The sequence below is a fragment of the Egretta garzetta genome, unplaced genomic scaffold, assembly GCF_000687185.1.
Source record: "Egretta garzetta isolate BGI_Z169 unplaced genomic scaffold, ASM68718v1 scaffold575, whole genome shotgun sequence".
NCBI classification, from domain to species: Eukaryota; Metazoa; Chordata; class Aves; order Pelecaniformes; family Ardeidae; genus Egretta; species Egretta garzetta.
The window spans coordinates 2,067,282-2,086,796 of record NW_009259790.1 but is presented as its reverse complement, the minus strand read 5'-3'; the positions used below and the strand labels follow the sequence as shown (position 1 = coordinate 2,086,796).

The 19,515-nt window shown below is 36.1% G+C and overlaps 2 protein-coding genes across 6 annotated transcripts in view; one reads left to right on the top strand and one right to left on the bottom strand.

Moving 5' to 3' along the window:
- Positions 1-2,330: 2,330 nt before the first annotated feature.
- On the top strand, positions 2,331-12,829 carry PLA2G10 (phospholipase A2 group X). Its single transcript, XM_009639594.2, has 3 exons — positions 2,331-6,030; positions 8,286-8,392; positions 10,958-12,829. The coding sequence occupies exons 1-3, from the start codon at positions 5,639-5,641 to the stop codon at positions 11,101-11,103; spliced, it is 645 nt and encodes a 214-aa protein (XP_009637889.1). The 5' UTR covers positions 2,331-5,638; the 3' UTR covers positions 11,104-12,829.
- The window catches only part of BFAR (bifunctional apoptosis regulator), a 16,604-nt gene continuing 4,220 nt past the window's right edge, over positions 7,132-19,515 (bottom strand). For 2 of the 5 annotated variants that reach the window (XM_035895093.1, XM_035895092.1), the window contains exons 2-8: positions 17,784-18,113; positions 16,748-16,949; positions 16,224-16,393; positions 15,433-15,577; positions 15,011-15,181; positions 14,291-14,493; positions 8,456-13,376 (exon numbers count right to left, since the gene is read on the bottom strand). In XM_035895093.1, coding sequence (XP_035750986.1) covers positions 13,184-13,376; positions 14,291-14,493; positions 15,011-15,181; positions 15,433-15,577; positions 16,224-16,393; positions 16,748-16,949; positions 17,784-18,046 — 1,347 coding nt within the window. In that variant the 5' untranslated portion in view covers positions 18,047-18,113 and the 3' untranslated portion in view covers positions 8,456-13,183. The other 3 variants (XR_004842115.1, XM_035895090.1, XM_035895091.1) reach the window with 3 other exon arrangements.

Below are 19,515 nucleotides of genomic sequence, written 5' to 3'. Positions count from 1 at the left end.
GCTGGGGGAAGGGGGGAGGAGGAGGGGAGAGAAGAAGGAGCGTTCGGAGAAGCGACCATGGCAAGTGACTACCTTCGCGCTTTGAAAAGAAGCGCTTCGAGAGATTGTCTAACGCGCTTGGGCATGACTTGGGTGTGAAAATAGCGAGACGCCGGCTGGCCGCTCCAGGCTGTAGCTGCGCTGACAGCCCGGCCCTTTCTCAGCTTACACGTGCAACGTGGGAGTGTTGCAGGAGGGTTTCAGGTCTCAGATCGCTTTGCTACTGTTCATCGATAACGTGCAAGTGTGTTAAAAAGTTCAGTGTTGAAAGTCAGACTGCAGCTTGCGTGTGTTATAATGATCTTTTTACAAAGCCAATGCATTTACCCACACTCTTCTTGCGGGTGCGAGCGCGCTATCTCAGAGCACCTAAGTTACAAAGCAGTTCAAAACCTAGGAACTGCTAGAGCTGCAATTGCCTACAGAACCGTAACTGGGTTATTCTGAAAGAATGAGTCAGTCTATGAATAAGTTATGATGTGAGAATGTAATTAAAGGACCCCTGCCTCATACCTGAGCATAGCCAACTACTCACTTTGGAAGTATTTTTTTGTCTCCTGTGCCCTATTTATTAAGCAGAATTAAAGACTGGTTGTAATAATTTACAGTCCATTTCCTCATAGATTTTCCAAGGTATTCATCAGTATAGTATCTGAATGTACTTAGTTCTTTCACACTTTGTGAAACTATAGTATCATCCCCTTTTTTCAGGTAAGTAAGTGGGCTGACATAAAAAAGCATCCACTAATTTTAGGTTCCTGTGGTGACACATTAGAACCCGATTTTACCTACAACTACTTAAACTTATGCGGAACTTCTACTACTCAAAGCCTGGCTCTCACCGAGTATTGCAGTAGTTTGATACTCCAGCCCCAGGATTTTCAGCAGGCTGGGAGCATACTATAAGTAAACATCGATAGGCATTGCTTTAAAGTGATTAAACTAACGTCAGACTGAACCTTTGTGACAGCTGTAAGGATAAAATCCAGTTTTCCAGAATAGCATTCAGCTGCCTCAATTAAGAGATTCTCTTTTGTCTTCTTGCACTTTTTCTATACAGTCCTACACAGCTTGCAAATTCACCAAACCAAATCTTATGAACAGAAGGATCTTAGGGACAAGAGCCTCATTCATTCTTATAACAGATTCTGTGCACAGAAGGAAGCAGGGTCTGGGGTGGGGAAAAAAGCAATCGCATGATTAAAGACCGTAAGGTAAGGTGCTTGCATAATGGGGCCAACTTAAGGTCCCACCAAGCTCACTGCCCCAGTTCTGCTTCCTGACCTCAAGCGTGCCCCTGTTATTCCTTCCGTATTTTGATCATCCTCCAGACTTCATCCTTTGCACAGCACAAACCTCAGCAAGAACATTAAGGAAAGCAATGAAAGACTGTTTCACTGCTTCTGCCTGCCTAGAGTATCATTACAGAAAGCCTAGCTTCGGTCCGATAGCTCCGAGTCAGTCACCCATTCCAAAGGCAGGAAGGAGGAAGCCAAATGCAATTTACCTGTTCTTCAATGCTTGGTCCACAGCACCAAAACAGCCAAATTTATCCTTTAAAAAAATTTACATGTGACCACAGTTTGTAGAGATAGCAGATCAGTAGTCTGGGCAACAAGGCGAGGCAAAAAGGCCATTCCTGATGGCTTATGAAATGAGAGGAAAAAACCTAAGGGGGAAAAAAAAAGTTTCTATAATGGATACAGTTCAAAAGTTTCCACTTCTGGCGAGATCTTGGAGGTGCAGCAGAAAGTCTGCATATTCCCGGGTTTCAAGTTCTGAACTACTGGAGCACTATGACTGTACAAAGGAAGTATCACTAAAGGACATCTTACACATACTTAACATCAAAAAAATGTTTCTGTAGCCTCGGTCTTTGAAAGAATGGCTTAAAATTTCTTTTCAAACCCACATAACATCATAGTCTGTATTAGATGCTAATGATTAATGTTATGTGTCATAATCATGCAAAGCTGTGCATCTCAATAAAAATGTGTATCTGCAAAAATAATTATTATGTTTGCATCGTGCCCATTGCAAAGAGTAAAATGTTATAGGAAATATGACAGTTCACAAAAAAATTCATGTTTCTCTGAATTTTTATTTTCCCCTCTATGCATATGGAAATTTAAGGGACTGGATTTTTAAATACTATTGTAAGCTATTCGGAAAACTAGGAAAAAAGGAGAATAGGAAGGTATAGTGGAAAACATCTTGCAAAGACATAATAATGAACAGCATTTAGCACAATCTGAACTCTCAAGTGCTTATACAGTCAACAAACCAAGACAGTACGATGAAGTTCAGACTCTGCAAATGTGGCAGGCCTCCAATTTGGGCAACAGGAATTGCAGTTTTAAAATCAAGCACAACACAAATATAATGTGATTACTTACTGTTACTTTCTCTCACGCTGTCTTCAGTGTTTACTTAATTTCAGCCTTCAGAAAGTCATGGCTTTTGATCTCTCTAGCTTATACAATACAATAACAAAGACAAGAGCATAGATTTGTTTTTATTTTTTCATTCCCCATCTGCTACTTTCTGGTGCCTAGAATAGCCATAGGACTGGTACGGTTTTGGTTTTTCCCTTCAACTTTTAAAGAAGCTACATCACATCCAGTTAAATCTGAGTGCGGCTATGGACTGATCTCTCATAAGTTTTTTTTTTTTCCTCTCCCAAATATATCTTTAAAGTTTTCTTTCAAGAATGAGAACAGTTGAAACTTTAACGAAGTTCCAATTCTTATATGCAATAAACACTGGAATTAAATGTTACAAGCCATAACAAGACTAGACTCAAATGTCTAACTGTAAATTATTTTTGTACCCTTAGTTGTACTTATTTCCTGTGACATCTAGATATCAAAACAATGTGGTTTACGTTTCTTCGTACAAGTTATAAAGCAACAAAACTAAAATAAATGCAATTTTTCCCTACCCACAATATTGTATTTGATAGAGCTGTACACAATCTGCATGACAAAAACAAAAAACAGACTAGACATAGAGGGACGACACTACTCTTTCAGAAATGCATAGTCAAACCTATAGGAATACTCTTGTCCATAAAGATAAGTGCAATGTCTTCATAAAAACAAACAAAACCACACAGAAGATTTTAAAAACATACCTTAATCATGAAACATTTGGAAATATGCAGAATGTCACTTCACTCTCTGACTGTATTCCACAGAAGTTCTGATAAAATACTTTGGAAGTTTTATTATTAATGCACCAATGCTACCAACATCGTGCTGATACTGTTTTCATAGTTCTACTATGTGTTCTAGGATCGTCTTTCGTCACTTTTATGAAACTCGGGTTACAAAGCTGTTGGGACAGAGTATCTACAGCACAACAATCTCGGTTTATACCTGGATGTCCAGATGCTGCAACACAAATAAATTGCAAGGATAAAAAGTTCACATAGTTTTCTTTAACTTACATGGCACATTTTAAAGATTTATACCCAAGCTCCTCCAGCAGAAGACAGTTCATCACTTCTACATTACATGGATTTAAATCAAGGGACTGGGATTTGTCCAAAGTTAGCAAACAATTCACTGATGCAACCAGGTATATGACTTGGAAATTTTTCGTTTCCTCTTCCTGTCTTGTAGCTCTCCTACACCATCCTTCCCCAGGTGCCAGGAACTGAGACACAATGTAAAAATTCTTCCAGGATTCCTTCAGAATCACTAACACCATGCACAGCAAACCCAGCTTTGCCATTAACTGCTCACATAGTTCCTTCAGACATTACTGGCTAGCTACAGGAGTCTAGCCAAACCTTACTAAACACGTAAGAGTATAAGCAGTTCTCATTTGTAGTGCTGCAGCCTTATTGCAGTCTTTTTTTCAGCTGGGAATTTCCTGAACCTGAACTGACCACGAAAATAACACTTTCAACACTTGGTAAAGATAAGAATCTGGTTATACTCATATGGATGCTTCTGCTACCCAGAGCTGAAACATATACGCAGAGCTGCAATGGAATGGGAGATATCATGTGTCAGTTCCACAACATGACTATTATTTTGACACCTAGAACTACAGGTTCCAAAGGGTCCACCCCAGTACACCTTATGGACCCTTTGGGAAAGCGTGAGAGGATCTTTTTACCAGAAAACCTATTTAACTAAACAGCAGATAATATCCTGGAACAGGAGCCATGACACCATAGATACTATTCACTATCTTAGCAAGGAAGTTTTAGTGCCAGTGAAAGAGTTTTTAAATGAAACTGTGAGCAACTGCATAGCCAAGGAAGCTTTTTTTAACTCCTCAAGATACGATTGGTTTTAATCAATGGCCAAAGATGCGTATGCACGTTTAAGCACCCTTGTTTCAACATCCTCTCCTTTTCCTAGATCACGTGCCCACAAAGCAGGAGGGAACAAGATCTGGCAGTAGTCACCAGTCAGAGAAGTATTAAGTACTGTCTTAGGAAGCCTAGCTCTTTTCGTAAGTAAGGATTAGCTACAAACATTCTTCCTAAAGCTTTTTTTACCATTCTTGTATACAAATGAATTTTAGTGAGGTGATTTCATGAGGTGTTTAAATCCCTTTGTTCCATAAAATTACAAGTGCTGGAAGTCACCAGGATCCCATGCATTTCAAGTTACTCAACTGTGCTGGGAACAACATTTTTCTGGCAGATCTTCCATTAGCTGATTATAGTTAATCATATAATCCATTATAATAGATTAGTCTATTAGTTAGTCTATTACAATAGATTATATGATTATACAGATTATATACAAACCATATAATCATATAGTTGTTCTGTAAGAAAATAAATATCAAAGCTTTCAGTGACAAAGTCTAAATATTTTTTCTGCGGTCTCTCTCTCTCACAGATATTAAAGCTTAATGTCTTTCCCAATATGTATCCAGTACTGGGAATTAAGGTTTATAAATTGTTATTGTATCAAAATAAATCATTAGTTCAATTAGTAAGACAACTCTAATCAGCAGCCTTCCAATAATTTGTTTTGTACTCATCCAACTTCTTAAAAATTGCTGCAAATAGCTTGGAGCCTGCACTGCAAGTAAATGCTGCCTATTATTATTCAGGGTCTTTGATGCATTAGCTCAACCTGAAGGATGATACAAAGCTCTGAAAAAAGTTGTCTGGTGTCTCAGCATTTACCTGCTGCCCTGGACCTACTGCTTTAATTCTGGCACAGGATAGTTAAAGTTCCTAAATACACTCTTGTTCTGGAAAAATAGTTGTGGGAATCCCTTAAACAACAACAAAACCCAAACAAAATGAAACAGAAAAAAAAAAAGCAACCCTCCTTCTTATTTCCCTGGAACTGACTCCAAGCACACGCCCATCTCCCTACTCTACACCCACCCCATCACCCCTGCCAGTTACTTGGCTTGTCTAAAAATGAGGAAAACCAGAACCCCATCATACAGCACATATTTGTTAAAACGTAAAGTTTTATATTCTACAAAATAACAACATGGGCAAAATTCCATGTTATGATAAGGAGAAAATACTGCAATGCTTAGGGCATCTGATCTTAGATTAGTGGACCTAGACCACAGCACACATGCTAGTTAGTCCTTGCCAGTTTTAAGACCGGAAATGACTGAGGTCTGCTGCCTTGATGGGGGGAAACCACTGCAGCTATTCAGAACATTGCTCAGTATTTTGCTCACTATAGATTGGGGTAAGAAGGGTCAAGCAGCGTGGCCCCAAAGCGTCAAAAAGAAAACTCTATTATTTTCAAGTACTGACATTCAGTATCAAAGCAAACTGTTTTATATCTGTATATTTGATTCAATAAAAAATAAATGTTTTTTTCCCACATTTCATAAAGGCACTTCTGGGGAAGCCCATTTTAGAAATCGAAGAGGAATTATTGAATTAGCTGGAGCCATTAGATGTACTACAGGACGATCTCCTTTTGCCTACCTACGTTACGGATGCTACTGTGGTCTGGGAGGAAAAGGATGGCCCAAGGACAGAGTAGACTGGTAAGAGTAACTATGTGAATAAGTGCTGAATGTATGCATTCAGAGACAGAGTAAAAGGACTAAAATATGAATTAGGCCTGTTTAACATCAGTGAGAGAACTGAGTTTAAACACACCTCAGACTGCTAAGAAACTCTGAAGCATTAAAATTGTTACTGTAGATCTATATGAGTCTTCTTTGCCTTTAACTCAAGCTCTCATTGCATTAATATTAGATTCACAGTACAATGGGAGTTTCTTTGCTGTCGCTGTTTGGCCAAGAGCTGAAGAACTAGTCTTCTTGGAGAAGCTTTAAAGCTAAAACATTCAAGCTATCTATAAAAGTAATTTTTTTAGAAATTGCAGTTGAAAAATCCTGATTCTTCTGTCATCCATCCCATTTTATTAGTATTCAAAGTAACACACAGAAAATTATGCAAAATTCAAGCTGTTGAAAAATAACTTCTAAATAAAAGGAACTATGAATTGTTACTAAAATAATTCTAAAACCAGACCTTTTTATTTAGTACTAAAACTCAGCATATTGACTACGATCAATTTAATTTATAATTGAACATTAGCTGACAGGAAGATGATTTTCTGGTTATAGTAGTTAAATAAAGGGTTTATATTTTCAAGTTTATCATTATAATGATACATTTCCCCACAATATGTGACATCTCAAGTTCTGATGTATCAGACAGGTATACTGTAAATTAAAAGGAAAACAAACATCTGATACTCACATTTAGGGTAGAATATACGGAAAGTTCAGATCAGTTGGGTTTTTTTTCCATGAAGATTCTAGTCATGATTAGACCTAAAACTTCTAGAATCTTTGCCTACATATTTCAGTCATATGTATGTGTAATCTGTTTTCTTTAAAGACAATTTTGTAGAATGTAGTTGCTACTTTAATGAACGGGAACACACACAAAAAGAAGGGACTATTATTAGTTCTGGTTATCTGTATAGCTGAAGATGATGATGGAGAACCTGCAGTTTGCCAATCCTTCATTGTAGGCCATTTTTTCACTTTTACAAAGTCCCACAGTAACAAGAAGCTGCTTTCTTCACAAAACAAGGTTAGCTATTTGTGGTCTGGATTGAAATAGCTACAGAATGTTAAGAACAAGCCAGAATTGAGTGTACTTACTCTATTGCATTTGAACAGAATCAAGAATTGCACCAATTGAATGTAGAGACAAACATTCTTACCAAGTTTGATTTCTTAAAGTTATGAGCTACTTTGTGGGCTGTTTACATTCAGAATTATGCCCGAAAACAAGTTAAGTGAAAATACAGAAATACTTAATCTGAAGTAGGAACATCTGTAATGGAATTATTCAAACAGTTAGTGCAATTTAGATGTTTTCCTGCCACTTGTAAAAAATCTTTCAAATTGAGACAATCATATATTGCTTTCATAAGCTAAAATGTAAAATCCTTAAACATCTTTTTATTTAAAATGTTTAAAAAGGTCTAAAGTAATTCTAAAAATTTTGGTAAACACATGAAGATAGACTGCACTATGGCAAAAGAAGCCGTATTTCTTGCTTGGTTCACCTTGCTACAAAGACTCAACTAGAAGTCAATTTTTTTATTTCAACACATGAAATGGATGTATTAAGCTACTTTATGGCATGTGCTGTTCAACCATTACATACTGCAGGATCTTTAAATGGAGATTTGTGGAATTACCAAGTAATTATTTAATAAGCATAAGAGAAAACAGTAATTGCAAGTGAGAGCTCACAGCATTAACTTTTTCTATTGCAGACACAAATTCCTCCGGCAATCTAAACACCATCAAAACATCATGTGCCTATTGTAATATGAGTTTTAGGCTACTAAATGCAAAGAGCTCGTGGATACATCCTGTTCTTCCACTGAGTCAAAAAAAAAAAAAAAAAAAAGTATAATTAGTTTGCAGCAAAAACTTACAAGCTATCTAATTTCAAATCCTTGTTACCTCCCTCACTTGCTATTCTGGGCTTGCAATGACTACACCAGAAGAGTAATTTTTTTTTAAGCATTAAAATATGCTTACTGTTCAGTTCTGCCGTATGATAGAAAGTCTATGAATTCATTGTCCCAATTATGACAACAATTTTGAAATAATAATTTTGGACAATTTTCCAAATTTTCATGACACTGAGCAAACAGTTTTAGTTTATTTCATAGCCTGTAAAAGTGCACTGATAAAACCCATCCAGATTGCATGACCATAAATCACCACAGTATGAATAAAAATGAGCCCATTTCTGTTCCTCTCAGGTGCTGCTTTAACCATGACTGCTGCTATGGTAAGGCAGAACAAGCAGGTTGTCACCCAAAGACAGAAAATTACCACTGGGAATGTGAAGACAATAATGTTGTGTGTGGTGAGTGAACAGTTCTAGTTTTCAGTTGGGTTTTTGTTGTTGTTGTTTTGGTGTTTTGTTGTTTTTTGTTTTGTTTTTGTTTTTACTCGTAGTGATTGTCTGATTGACTTAATAGAAAGACATTTTACTAATTAACTGTAAAATTCTTACTTTACCATCCTTCCTTTTGTGACTTTTTTGCCAGGGTAAGCTGTGCCTCCAGAAAGCACAGCTATGCCAATCAACTGAATGCAGTTTTTTCTTAATTCCCAGCTACTGACATACGGAAGCAAACAAAATTCTGATCTACAAGTTTCTATTGCCCTTTCAGAAAACACTACCAGAACACTCCCTTTTTACTCAGCATTTACATACACTGAGGAACCCATGTTTTGCTACTCCTGCAGGTCTCCAACTGGAGAGCAACTACAAACAGGAGGCGAGAAAATCACACCTGTTTAAAAAGGATCTTTTTTATACTTAGCAGAAAATATTTCACACCATTTATAACTTTATGATGGACAAATTTTTGGCATACTTACCACTGATCAGTTGCACAGCCCACTGCTAGTGGCTGCAATTTATGAATGAACTCACAATTATAACTTACAATTTCAAACGCTGAGGTAATAATATACTCAATGAATATGTTTATTTATGGAAGTAGCATGACCACAAGCCATAAAATGTTAATTTGAAAATATGTACATAATTAGTGTACAAGCTGCAACAGATGGCTGACCACATCCTGATAAATTTTGTTCAACTGCTCTGAAATATGAATGTAATACACTTGCCATGCTATAGTATAAGAGAAGAACAAAGAGGTATCAAAGAAACAAACAAAAAGCATTTAACAGGAGAAAGCAGTATTCCTTTTACATTATTTGTTCACAACTCTTAAGTTTTAGCAAATATTTTCCAATACACTTCAAAGACTTTTTGAAACTAACTTCTCACAAGCCCCTAAAATTTGCAGGGTTTTTTCTTGTTGTTAGGTTTTATTTTTTGCTTTTTTTTTTTTTTTTTTTTTTTTAAATCAGGTGCTAGGTCAAAGTTACTTTGCATGTAATTTTACGCTACTACCTAGAATGCAAATCAGCATGAGAATGGGTTATTATTTGCACCACAAAAATGCAGACCTTTATATAAACTTGTTTACAACACTGAGTCTGAGTTTGACTACCATAGTTTAAAGGCAACACAGTAGACCATTCAGAGAAAACACAAATACCTTATTTCATAACTCAATTTAGAATTTGCCTGACCTGAAATCAAATGAAAGTTTTTTATAGTATTTCCTTTCCTCCTTTTCATTCAACCTTTACTTTGCCCAAGTGTCTACCTCATGCAGAATCTCTACTTGTTAATTTCCTCCTCTGCTCCCAAAGTACTAAGCATCTTCTCTTGCAAACTACCTGATTAGCTGTCAAGTTACAGTCTGCCTATATTTGGTTGTAAAGGTTCTGCTCCTGTTCCAGTCCAGAAACTGACAATATTTTAAAATACTGGCCAAGACAGTAGGCATGTCATCAAGAAACATAGCTGAAACAAAGTCCTCGGTGTACCATGGAGAAGATCAGTTTGGAGCAGTAACAAGAGAAGGAATAGTTCTTCTCAGTTAATATTTGGGGTGTTTTCATCCTATCATGTTGTTTATGCTAGTTATGCTATTGAGTAGTTCTTAGGGTAGCTTGTTGCAGAATCAACATACATACATTAAAAACACTTCAATTTCATAGCAGAACTTGAGTTCATTCACAAAACTGAATGCTTGTCTGCTCCTAGACAAATCTCAAGCAAGATTTGGCTAAGTTTTCAAAATGTTAAATACTCAGACAAAATATAATCAAGGATTTTTCAGTTTACAGACAGTTGCAGAGAGAAAAACCACACATTTCTGGGTTGGCACAATAAAACCAAAATACATTGCTGTAGAAAAAAATGTTCATGCCAAGAAATCTGTTATGTTACAATACTACAGTTATAAAAACAAGTATGGCCAGACATGGATTTTATTGTCTTTAAACACACTTTACCTAATTCCTTACTGAATGCCTTAATAAAAAGGTCGTCGATTTATGCTGAACGTGGAATATCTTTGCATCCCTTATTTCACATACGTAATTTTAATGCTACATCCTTTAGTAGATTAAAGCATATGTGAAATGGAAAATGTCTTCCCAAGCTCAAGTTTCACTAGAGCAACAGGGTGGGCAGGGAGGGTCATATAGCACTTTCTAAAGAGGAATCAGTTATCAGTGTTCCTTTATTAAAGAAGGTGAAGAATAGTATTTAAGTCTTTATCCAATTATTATATTTTCATCTGCCAAGATAGTTCCACCGATTATCAACCGTCGCTAAACCAAACCATGCTTGTATATTCTCTGTTGCTGAGATGTCCTAGCATGGAGCTCTGCCTAAAGAACATGAAAGAACTGGAAGTTCAATACAGTTCCTATTGCACTTGAAATAGAAGAGCCATTTATATGGCAAACACAGAGCATGAGGTAGCAATTCTTGGTACTCCACTTGGTATTTTTAATTACTTCAGACTAACATCAAACTTACTGTGTTTTCTTGCAGAATCACTAGAAGACAAATGTCAAAAAATGGCGTGCAAATGTGACCGTGAAGCTGCCAAATGTTTTTCTAATGCTCCCTATCACACAAAATACCTTTTGTGGCCAGACTTTATGTGTGGTGACATTCAGCCTTTGTGTAGGTATTAGATATACATCAGTCTTTATGAGAACTCTGTATGCATTAAAATCTAGAATTACTTTTTTGTCACACTAGTGACAACAAATGATTTTCCCCTTTCTTGATTCTCCTTCCTGCCACCTCAGCCTGTTCACCCCAGAATGGCCAAAGTAAACATTTATCCTCTTATTTACCTTCAGTGCATGGACTAAGAACAAGTTCATTAGTTCTGTGTAAACTTTTATTGACTAAATAGGAATTTATCAGCTTAAGGAGTAACTGATTTAAAATTATTTTGTTTATATTCAGATTCACAGATTTTTCAGATTCATAGTATCATTCACTGTAAACTTTTCATCCCCCCTCCACTGGCTCTAAGATACAAATCAAACAGCTACCTTAACATTTGTTAACTTTGAACTAACCAGAAGAAATGCATGAAGTGACAGTATCGGCACAAAGAGCCCTCTCATCTATATTAAACACTTATTATGAAGCCTAATTTAACTTTTGCATCTCATTGACCTTACATAGTCCCACCTGTATTAAAAATTACCTAATAGAATTCTTTTTTCCTAGTATTTACTTTTTTAAATACAGTTTTCTAAGAAGTTGTCATTTGATATGGCTCAAGCTCCTTACTCTATGTACACCTTGAGTTTCCTGTAGGCCAAGGAAGAAGTTCCACCCTTAAAACTTCAGAGCCCGGTTTAAAAGTGCAAGTGCAAATCATCGCCAAGACAGATACATGAAAAAAGTAGCAGTTATTGAGACCAACTGCTCTTCTTGTAAGTCTTTGAACTTGGACAGCATGAGTTTGCAAAGTTCAGGAGTGTATATACCTCATGAAGATGTAAAGATGGTTTTAGCTAGGGTCATTTCTCAGGTTTTTTAAACCTTTTAGGAGGAGCAATCTGTAACACAAATTACTGAATACTACACTTTTAACTGCTAATTTTGACAGTTTAAGAACTGTTAAGAAGTGTTTAATGTCTACTTTCAACTCATTTACAGCAGCAGGGCTACAGGACAAATTTACACAAGTCAAAGCTAACGTCAATTTAAAAAAAAAATTAAAACCCACTTCTTTAGGAAGGACGAAGATTTCAAGAGAGATCTTTAATCTTTAAAAATATTCATAGGCAAATTTCAAGGTCATGTTAGTGATACAAATGAAAAAAAAAACCAACAAAACAATGTAGAATGCAAGGGGACAAAGCTCTTGAAAAATCTAATTTTTGCTTCAATCAAAAACCATACATTAACAAATGGCAATAATGATTATACAAAATAACCTTCCAGTCAATGTTTGCTCACAGATCTAGATACACACATTATATTGCAGTAAGATGTAATTACTGTCAGGTCACTTTCCAAAATAATCCTTTTAAGGGATAATCCTGAATTTAAGAATTAGCAACACACTTCAAGAGGAGAGCATTAAGGAAACTATTGATCTGAACTGAACTGATTCAGAACTGATCTGAATAAAAAATTTTGAATAGGTATCACCACATTTGCCAAAAGACAAGAAAACTCAAGCAGTCTTTGCCTTCAGCAGGGGGAATTTTAGAACAAACTCTACTATTAGACTGTGTATTTGACAGTCATAACTTTAAAGGTAAAGCAGACTGAAAACCCTGAAGTACTTTCAGTATCAAGCCTGTCCAGGAAGAGCTTTCCTTTGGCAAACTTAAGTTGAGGAATACATTGCTGGTATGAAATGCTAACTTTAAAAAAAAAAAAAAAAAAAAATTGCTGTAGCTATTCAGAAGACACTGATTTTAAGGCAGGCTTGAAAATAACCAGAATACTCAAAACAGAATAGAAAAGTTTGATTTGATCAAAAATAGGTTGACATGACTGTAGAAGTTTTACATGGCTAAATTAGGAATGTAATTTTTTTTTCCCCAATATACAATTCCTTTTGGATAATAAAGCCCATCCTCAGAGTTGGAATCAGCTGGTTTAAGAGTAACTTACCTTAAGGCTTTTTTGTATGTTAACATAATCCACCACTTTCACTGCCACATACATAAAGAAGAAAAACAAAGCTTATTTCAAATGTCCATTTTTAGAAGCTAAACAGCTCAAAAGTTCCAATGCCAGTCACTGCCCTTGTGTCTCCAGACGCCTTACTTCTTTAACCACAAGATCAATGTTTATAATTGGGTTAAAGTACAAGGCCCAATAAAACAAACAATTGCAGACAAACTGAGGAATAAAAGGCCAAAAAATGGCGACAAAAAGACCCTGGGTTGAGACTTTCCAGAAATGTCTCCACATTCTGTGAGGAACAGTCCTGTGAAAAAGGAAAGGGAGAGGCTTAGAGGAACTTTCCATTTTGTTTTTACCCATTATAAGAAGAGCTAATGTGTGCTGCAGCCTCAAATTATTTAGCACTTACTCAGATACCTGTAAAATGTCATTCTGCATTCAAAAAAAACTTTCTGAAAATACGGTAATACTGGATTTTATATGAGGAAGCATTAAGTCAATTTATTCAAACCACAAAACACAGCAAGTTAAAGCGGTCAAACTCCAGATTTGTCGCAGATTATTTCCCTGTACCCTGTTCTCTTTTGAACACATTCTGCCCCCTAGCTGCTGGCAGAGAAAGTGAAAACCCAGTATACACCAAACCAAGAATTTCTCCTATGCAAGTTCTAAAAACTATAAATAAAAGATCACAGCAATTACATAGTAGTATTAATATGCTTGAATTAAGGCCAAAGCAGTAACCGAAAGCAGAAATTTCGATCACCTATCAAAAATAGTCTGAGTGTAACTAAAGTTATTTATGATCCTGAGGACTCATCCTTTAATAACTATATTGTAAGCATATCATGACAAAATTCTTATCTATTTAGTTCTCAGCTGACAGCTAATACTAGTTACCATAAAAGGCAGTTATCAAGGTAAAAGTTAATACTTACCCAAAGGTTAAGAACATGCTTATGACCATTACTGCATTTACTACATCTGAGCAGTAAAACCAGCTGTAAGAAACCCTTTCAGGCATTCACAGAAATAAAGGTATTCAAGAGTGAGTACTAGTGTATATGTGTGGATTCAGATTCACATGTTCTTAGTAACCTCAGAGTTGTGGTTAGACACTGTCATTTCAGTGAGCAACTGTGAAATCGTAAGACTGTTACTTTCTATTTATAAGGCCATGTACTTCCTACCCTCTTCAACAAGATCACTAAGACTTACTTCAATTCTCTTCTTGACCAGAGCCTCCAAAAGGAGAATAATTCCAGAACAGAGAGCAACATGGCATTTACAATTATAAATCTTGATGTCCAGTAGTGCACATCCAGCCAATCCCAAGCAAATTCAGCTATCAACTGGTATGGCAAAAATAAATACTTTACAATGAATTCTCTCCACTGTTTCCAAGAAGGATCTTTAAGGTCCTGTAAGTTAGGATAAAATGACTGTTAATTATCTTCCTTTTAAACAGACACAATACTGGCTTATTTCCACTACTGTTTTGTTGAAATTTTTTTTTCATACATTGAAAGCAGTAATTTATCTTTACTATACTTCCTGGTAGATAATACTATAATCCAGTAATTTCCATTATATTAGAATAAAACATCACAGACAGCCAGACCTTATAATGCCATTTGTTAAAATACAGGTATTTTGAGTGAACAGGCTTTCTATACTTACATGAACTTCAAAAAAATCAAGTTTCACAGATTTAAAAGCCTTGAAAGCCTTAAATCAATCTTATTAAAGGCAACGGTCACAACAGTGGTGATCACATACAATAAAATCAAGGAACCACTTACTTTGTAAGATTTTTTTTTTTTTGAGTTGTCTTGTAAAGAGATGAAATGGTAAATAATTACATCGTGTTTTTATGCTGCTAGTTTTAAAATGCTTATAACTAAAGCAAGTAGCAAATGTAATGTCTCGAACACTTACTAGTAGTTTTGTGACAATATCTTCATACTTGTCTTCTTGCATAGGGCAAATTGTGTGGATGAAAGGTAGGAAAGCTTCTGTGTAATCAAACAAATATAGGTACAACATACTGAGTCTTGGAGAACTCTTCAGCGCATACAGAAGAAAGAGTGATTTTCCTGGATTTACTGCCTGAAAGGTATCAAATTATCAAGTTTCAAACAATGAAAAAATAAAATGAAAGGGACATGCCAGTTCTTAGATTTTTTGGACAATCTTTTTTCAAAGGATCATCTTTCAAATACAACAGTTCATTAAACTGAGCATTTTTACAAGGGTAATTCTGCTACCTTAACACTCCTCCTGGCTTTAAGAGAATTTTCTTTGAAAGATATTATTTTAAAAATACTTAATGTACATGACAGACTTAATATAAAATTTACCTTGTATTCCCAAAGATTTTGTGGTGGTTTAACGCCTAAAGTTTTCACACATTCCAGTTCCGCCATAATAGCTTTTCTATGGTTACTGTTCTCTATACTGTAAGGCTCTTTCATGAAATCCCCCTCTGTCAGTGTTAGGAGGAGTCTACAAAAGCAGAATAATTCAGAAGGTAAACAGTGCCTCTTCACCAAAAAGATATGACTAACAAATTAGCAATTACACACTGAAACAGTAAGCTACTGATAGAAGGTATCACCTTTTGGATTACATTCCATATCAAGTGTTCTGAATCAACTGCAGCTCAGAGCTTGGGTTTTAAACATCCTTCTTTTCAAGTTTTCTCTTGCCTGCTTTCAGCATGCAAATTTATCAGCTTGTTGACTATTATTGAACACAGTTCTTCAGTACTTCACAGATCTAGTCTGGTCTCCTGAAATCAAACCTAGAGCTCTTGGGTGGAATGCAACCAATGCATATAGCATATGCATATTTTCACAAGAAAGAAAAGGTGGGAGAGGTGGATAACACATTAGTAGAATTTTACTTTTATTATTTCAGTCTGCATTGTCAGTATTTAAAAAAGTTCTTAGAAAATTTTCGGGTAGCTTGCTTAGTATCTACTACTAAAGTTTTCAACTACAAGTATTAAAACTTCCCCTGAATTTTATTCCGATACATCAACAGAATATTCCCACAATCTATGGAACAAGTATGGTCATTTCACAATATAATGTCCCTACTGAAAGCTATTCAGTAGTCCAATCAAATGATAGTTGTTCTTGTCTCTCACCTTCCATTCACTTTCTCCAGGAAAAATCGTTCTTTATAATGTGAAGCCCATGGGCCCAGCTGCTCTAGCCAAAGTATCACTTCCTCAGCAGTCCATTTAGCAACAGGCTTGTGGACAAGAAGATCTTCTTCAAATTCTCTGCTACTCCAGTGATATCCAAGTAGAACTACCTATACGTAGATTTAAAAAAAAAGAAAGAGATGCTTTACCTACAAAGCAAATACATTAACAATACAAATAAACATGCATTAAGAGGCTTGACATACAGAATCTTCTGTTCTATGGACTCTAGACTATTCAGGTTATAAGAAAGTATCTTGAAGTTTTACCCAATTTGTCTAACTTTCATTTGCTGTATATTGTAATTGTAGTTCCTGACAGACAACTCTGAATGCTACCTTATTTACTCCGCTCAGCTGAAATCTCTTCTGTGCTGACAATCTTTTTTACGTGCATGTAATTTAAGTGTATTTGATTGCATGCTTAATGAAGTACATACAGAAAACCAACCAGATGAAACTTACTGCTACACAAGTTAAAGCTGTCAGAACGCCTGAGAAAAAACCTCCTCCTCGAGGATTAATTCTTCCTGTGTTTGGAACTGTAGGAATCTGGTCATTCCCATATTTTTGGAAGGTTGCTAAGCTGCGTGCTACATCACTGTTTTGCTGAATATCTTCTTTTCTTTGTTCAATGGCATCAGAAAATAGCTTTTCAATAACATCCCTAATGGGAAAAATATTTGTCATTGTAATATAACCATTGAGGCTTAACATTCAGAAAAAGGGACTAGTTTTTTGATTTTTGTTCTCCAGTCTCTTTTACTAAAGACTTTCATCTTGAAAGCAAGAAAACACTACTTATTTATTTTTAGTAAAGTTAAACTTAAATCAATTACTTCCAAACATCATTTTCCTTAGCTTCTAATGATAGAGGAAGTTAAAGTATCACATTAAGAAACAATCCTTATTTCTTATATAAAACTAGAATTGTGTGCACTACTGGCAAGCCCTGATTATTCACAAATGCTAAGCACAAGACAACATAAAAGCCTACTGTCAATCTTACCATTTATTTATTATTATTAACCTAAGCATTAACACAAGAACTTGTGGGTAATTTGAGACAGCAAATCAGTATTTCTAGCTTTGTTCTGCAGTAAGACCACATTTCTTCCTGTAAATAATTCCTATTACAGAAATAATTACACAATTATCAAAGAGCATTCTAACTGAGAATTATTAGGAAACAACCAGCTGTTTTAAAGGATGCAAGTGTCTCAATACTAAAAAAGGATCCCACCTCTTCATCCCCCAAAAAATTCAGAAGGTGGGGGGAATCAAAACCCCAAACAAAGCCAACCAACCCACCCCTTAGTTCCATGCAGAACAGTGTGCTTGAACAGTTCAGTACAAGTGCAGAACATGGAAGACTTGAGTATTTAACATCCTTGTAACATTTCAGATTACCAATAAACCACAAAAATCTGCAACAAACTCAAAAAACCAGACAACTAATTTTGGTGGGTTTAGAAATCCAAAAATGGCATTGTACACTCACCTGAGGAGGATGTTTACTTTGGGGAATCCTTCCCATTTTTCTCTGCATTCAGGGCATTCATTCTTCTTGGATGATACCCACCACAAGGCTAGGCAATGTCTGCAGAAACTATGCCCACAGTTCAGGGTGGTGGGATTGACCAGAATGTCGTAACAGCAGTGGCAAAGGAACTCACTAACTGATACCCGCCGACTGATCTCAGGAGTAGCATGTGTTTCAACTTTTGCCATTTCCGTTTCACCTTGTAAAGTCTCATCTTCCATTTTCTTTTATGCCTTATGTAAAAGGAAAGCTCTCATATCTTCAAACCAGTTTACTGCATAACTTCTTCTGCAAAGCAACAAGATAAACCTCATTAAGAAAAAAGTTACTGTATAAATTTAGAATTGCAAGCAGTATAATTATATCATTGTAATTCTTTTGTCACTCTGATGGTTTTAAACTTTTTAACTAACTTCGCTCTCCCCAGTATGAAACATAATCTACTTTTTCAACAACATGTTCATTGCAAACTACAATCAAGACCGGATTCTAGATGTAAATAGCTGGGCTCAATCTCCCTGTATTTTCTTTTCTGTATTACGTAACACATGAAAGTGAAACAAAAAACTTCACCATGATTCAGATGACTTTTGACATTATCTTTAATCAAGGTTTTACTAAAAGACACCAATCGAAAGAAGTATCATTAGACAATACTATCAGAGAATACAAAAATAAAACACCAGTATACCTTAAGGATTTAGCTTACTCCATCAATATTCTTTCCAAGCATATGGAATAAAACATTTCTAACAAAGGTGAACACTAGACATTGCTGGGCAATGTTAAAAAACAAAAAAAATCGTTCCACAAAGTCATACGCTTCAGAATTCTAAGGGATTGATCTGCTTGCCATCTCAGTGAAGGACTGAACTCTGTATTAACTTTATTGGTAATTACTCTTTGCTTGTGTTTCAGAAAATGCAAAATTAGAAGAGTTTAAGATTGTTCTGAGGTTACAAAAAATATAAACCTATTCGCTTGATGTTCCTACTATATTCTCTCAGATGGCTGTATTTAGTTTCTTAAGAAAAATACTGATCCAGATCACTTACTTATCAGTCATGATATGTTAGAAGCTATCAAAAACTGTATAATTTTCTCCTCGGGCACTACCAAATCAAAACACTCGCCACCATGGGGCTCCTGCTTACTACTAAGCTACCATCTTATATCCAGATCAAGCACAAAAGAGGTAAGCATGGAAGTTGGCAAAGAATAAAAATAATAATTAAAAAAAAATACAAGCAGTACAGAAATACAGATCAACAGTGCAACTAGGATCCTCAGACTGCTCACAAACACGGTCTTTCCCCAGCAAAGCAAAGATTGATGCCTTTCTAAAAGACAAACCTGAAACTATCACTTAGAAGAGGAGAAAGAAAAGCAAGGTTTTGCACCTAAAAACATTCTTCCAGTTCTCGTGGAAGAGAGAGTCAACGGGATTTCTGTGGGTGTAAAAATACTTCACCACTCAGTCTCTGCACCAAGTAAGAGAATGGTCAGAAGTAGAAAGCTTACTAGCTCCTCTTCAGCCTCCCTTTTCCAACTTCAGCTGCTTCCTTCCCTCTGCGCTGCTACCGAAACCGAAGCACCGATGCTTGGGGCCTGCAGCGCCGTGACGGCCGTTTCCTCCCCGCCAGGCAAGGCAGGGCCCATCTCGGAGGCGTCAGCAGCCCTCCCCTTCCTC

Bases quoted from the DNA above. Each gene is read 5' to 3' on its own strand.
- PLA2G10 (XM_009639594.2), top strand. From the start codon at position 5,639: ATGACTGAGGTCTGCTGCCTTGATGGGGGGAAACCACTGCAGCTATTC. The intron at 6,031-8,285 runs GTAAGAGTAACT...TGTTCCTCTCAG, and splicing joins CCCAAGGACAGAGTAGACTG to GTGCTGCTTTAACCATGACT. The intron at 8,393-10,957 runs GTGAGTGAACAG...GTTTTCTTGCAG, and splicing joins AGACAATAATGTTGTGTGTG to AATCACTAGAAGACAAATGT.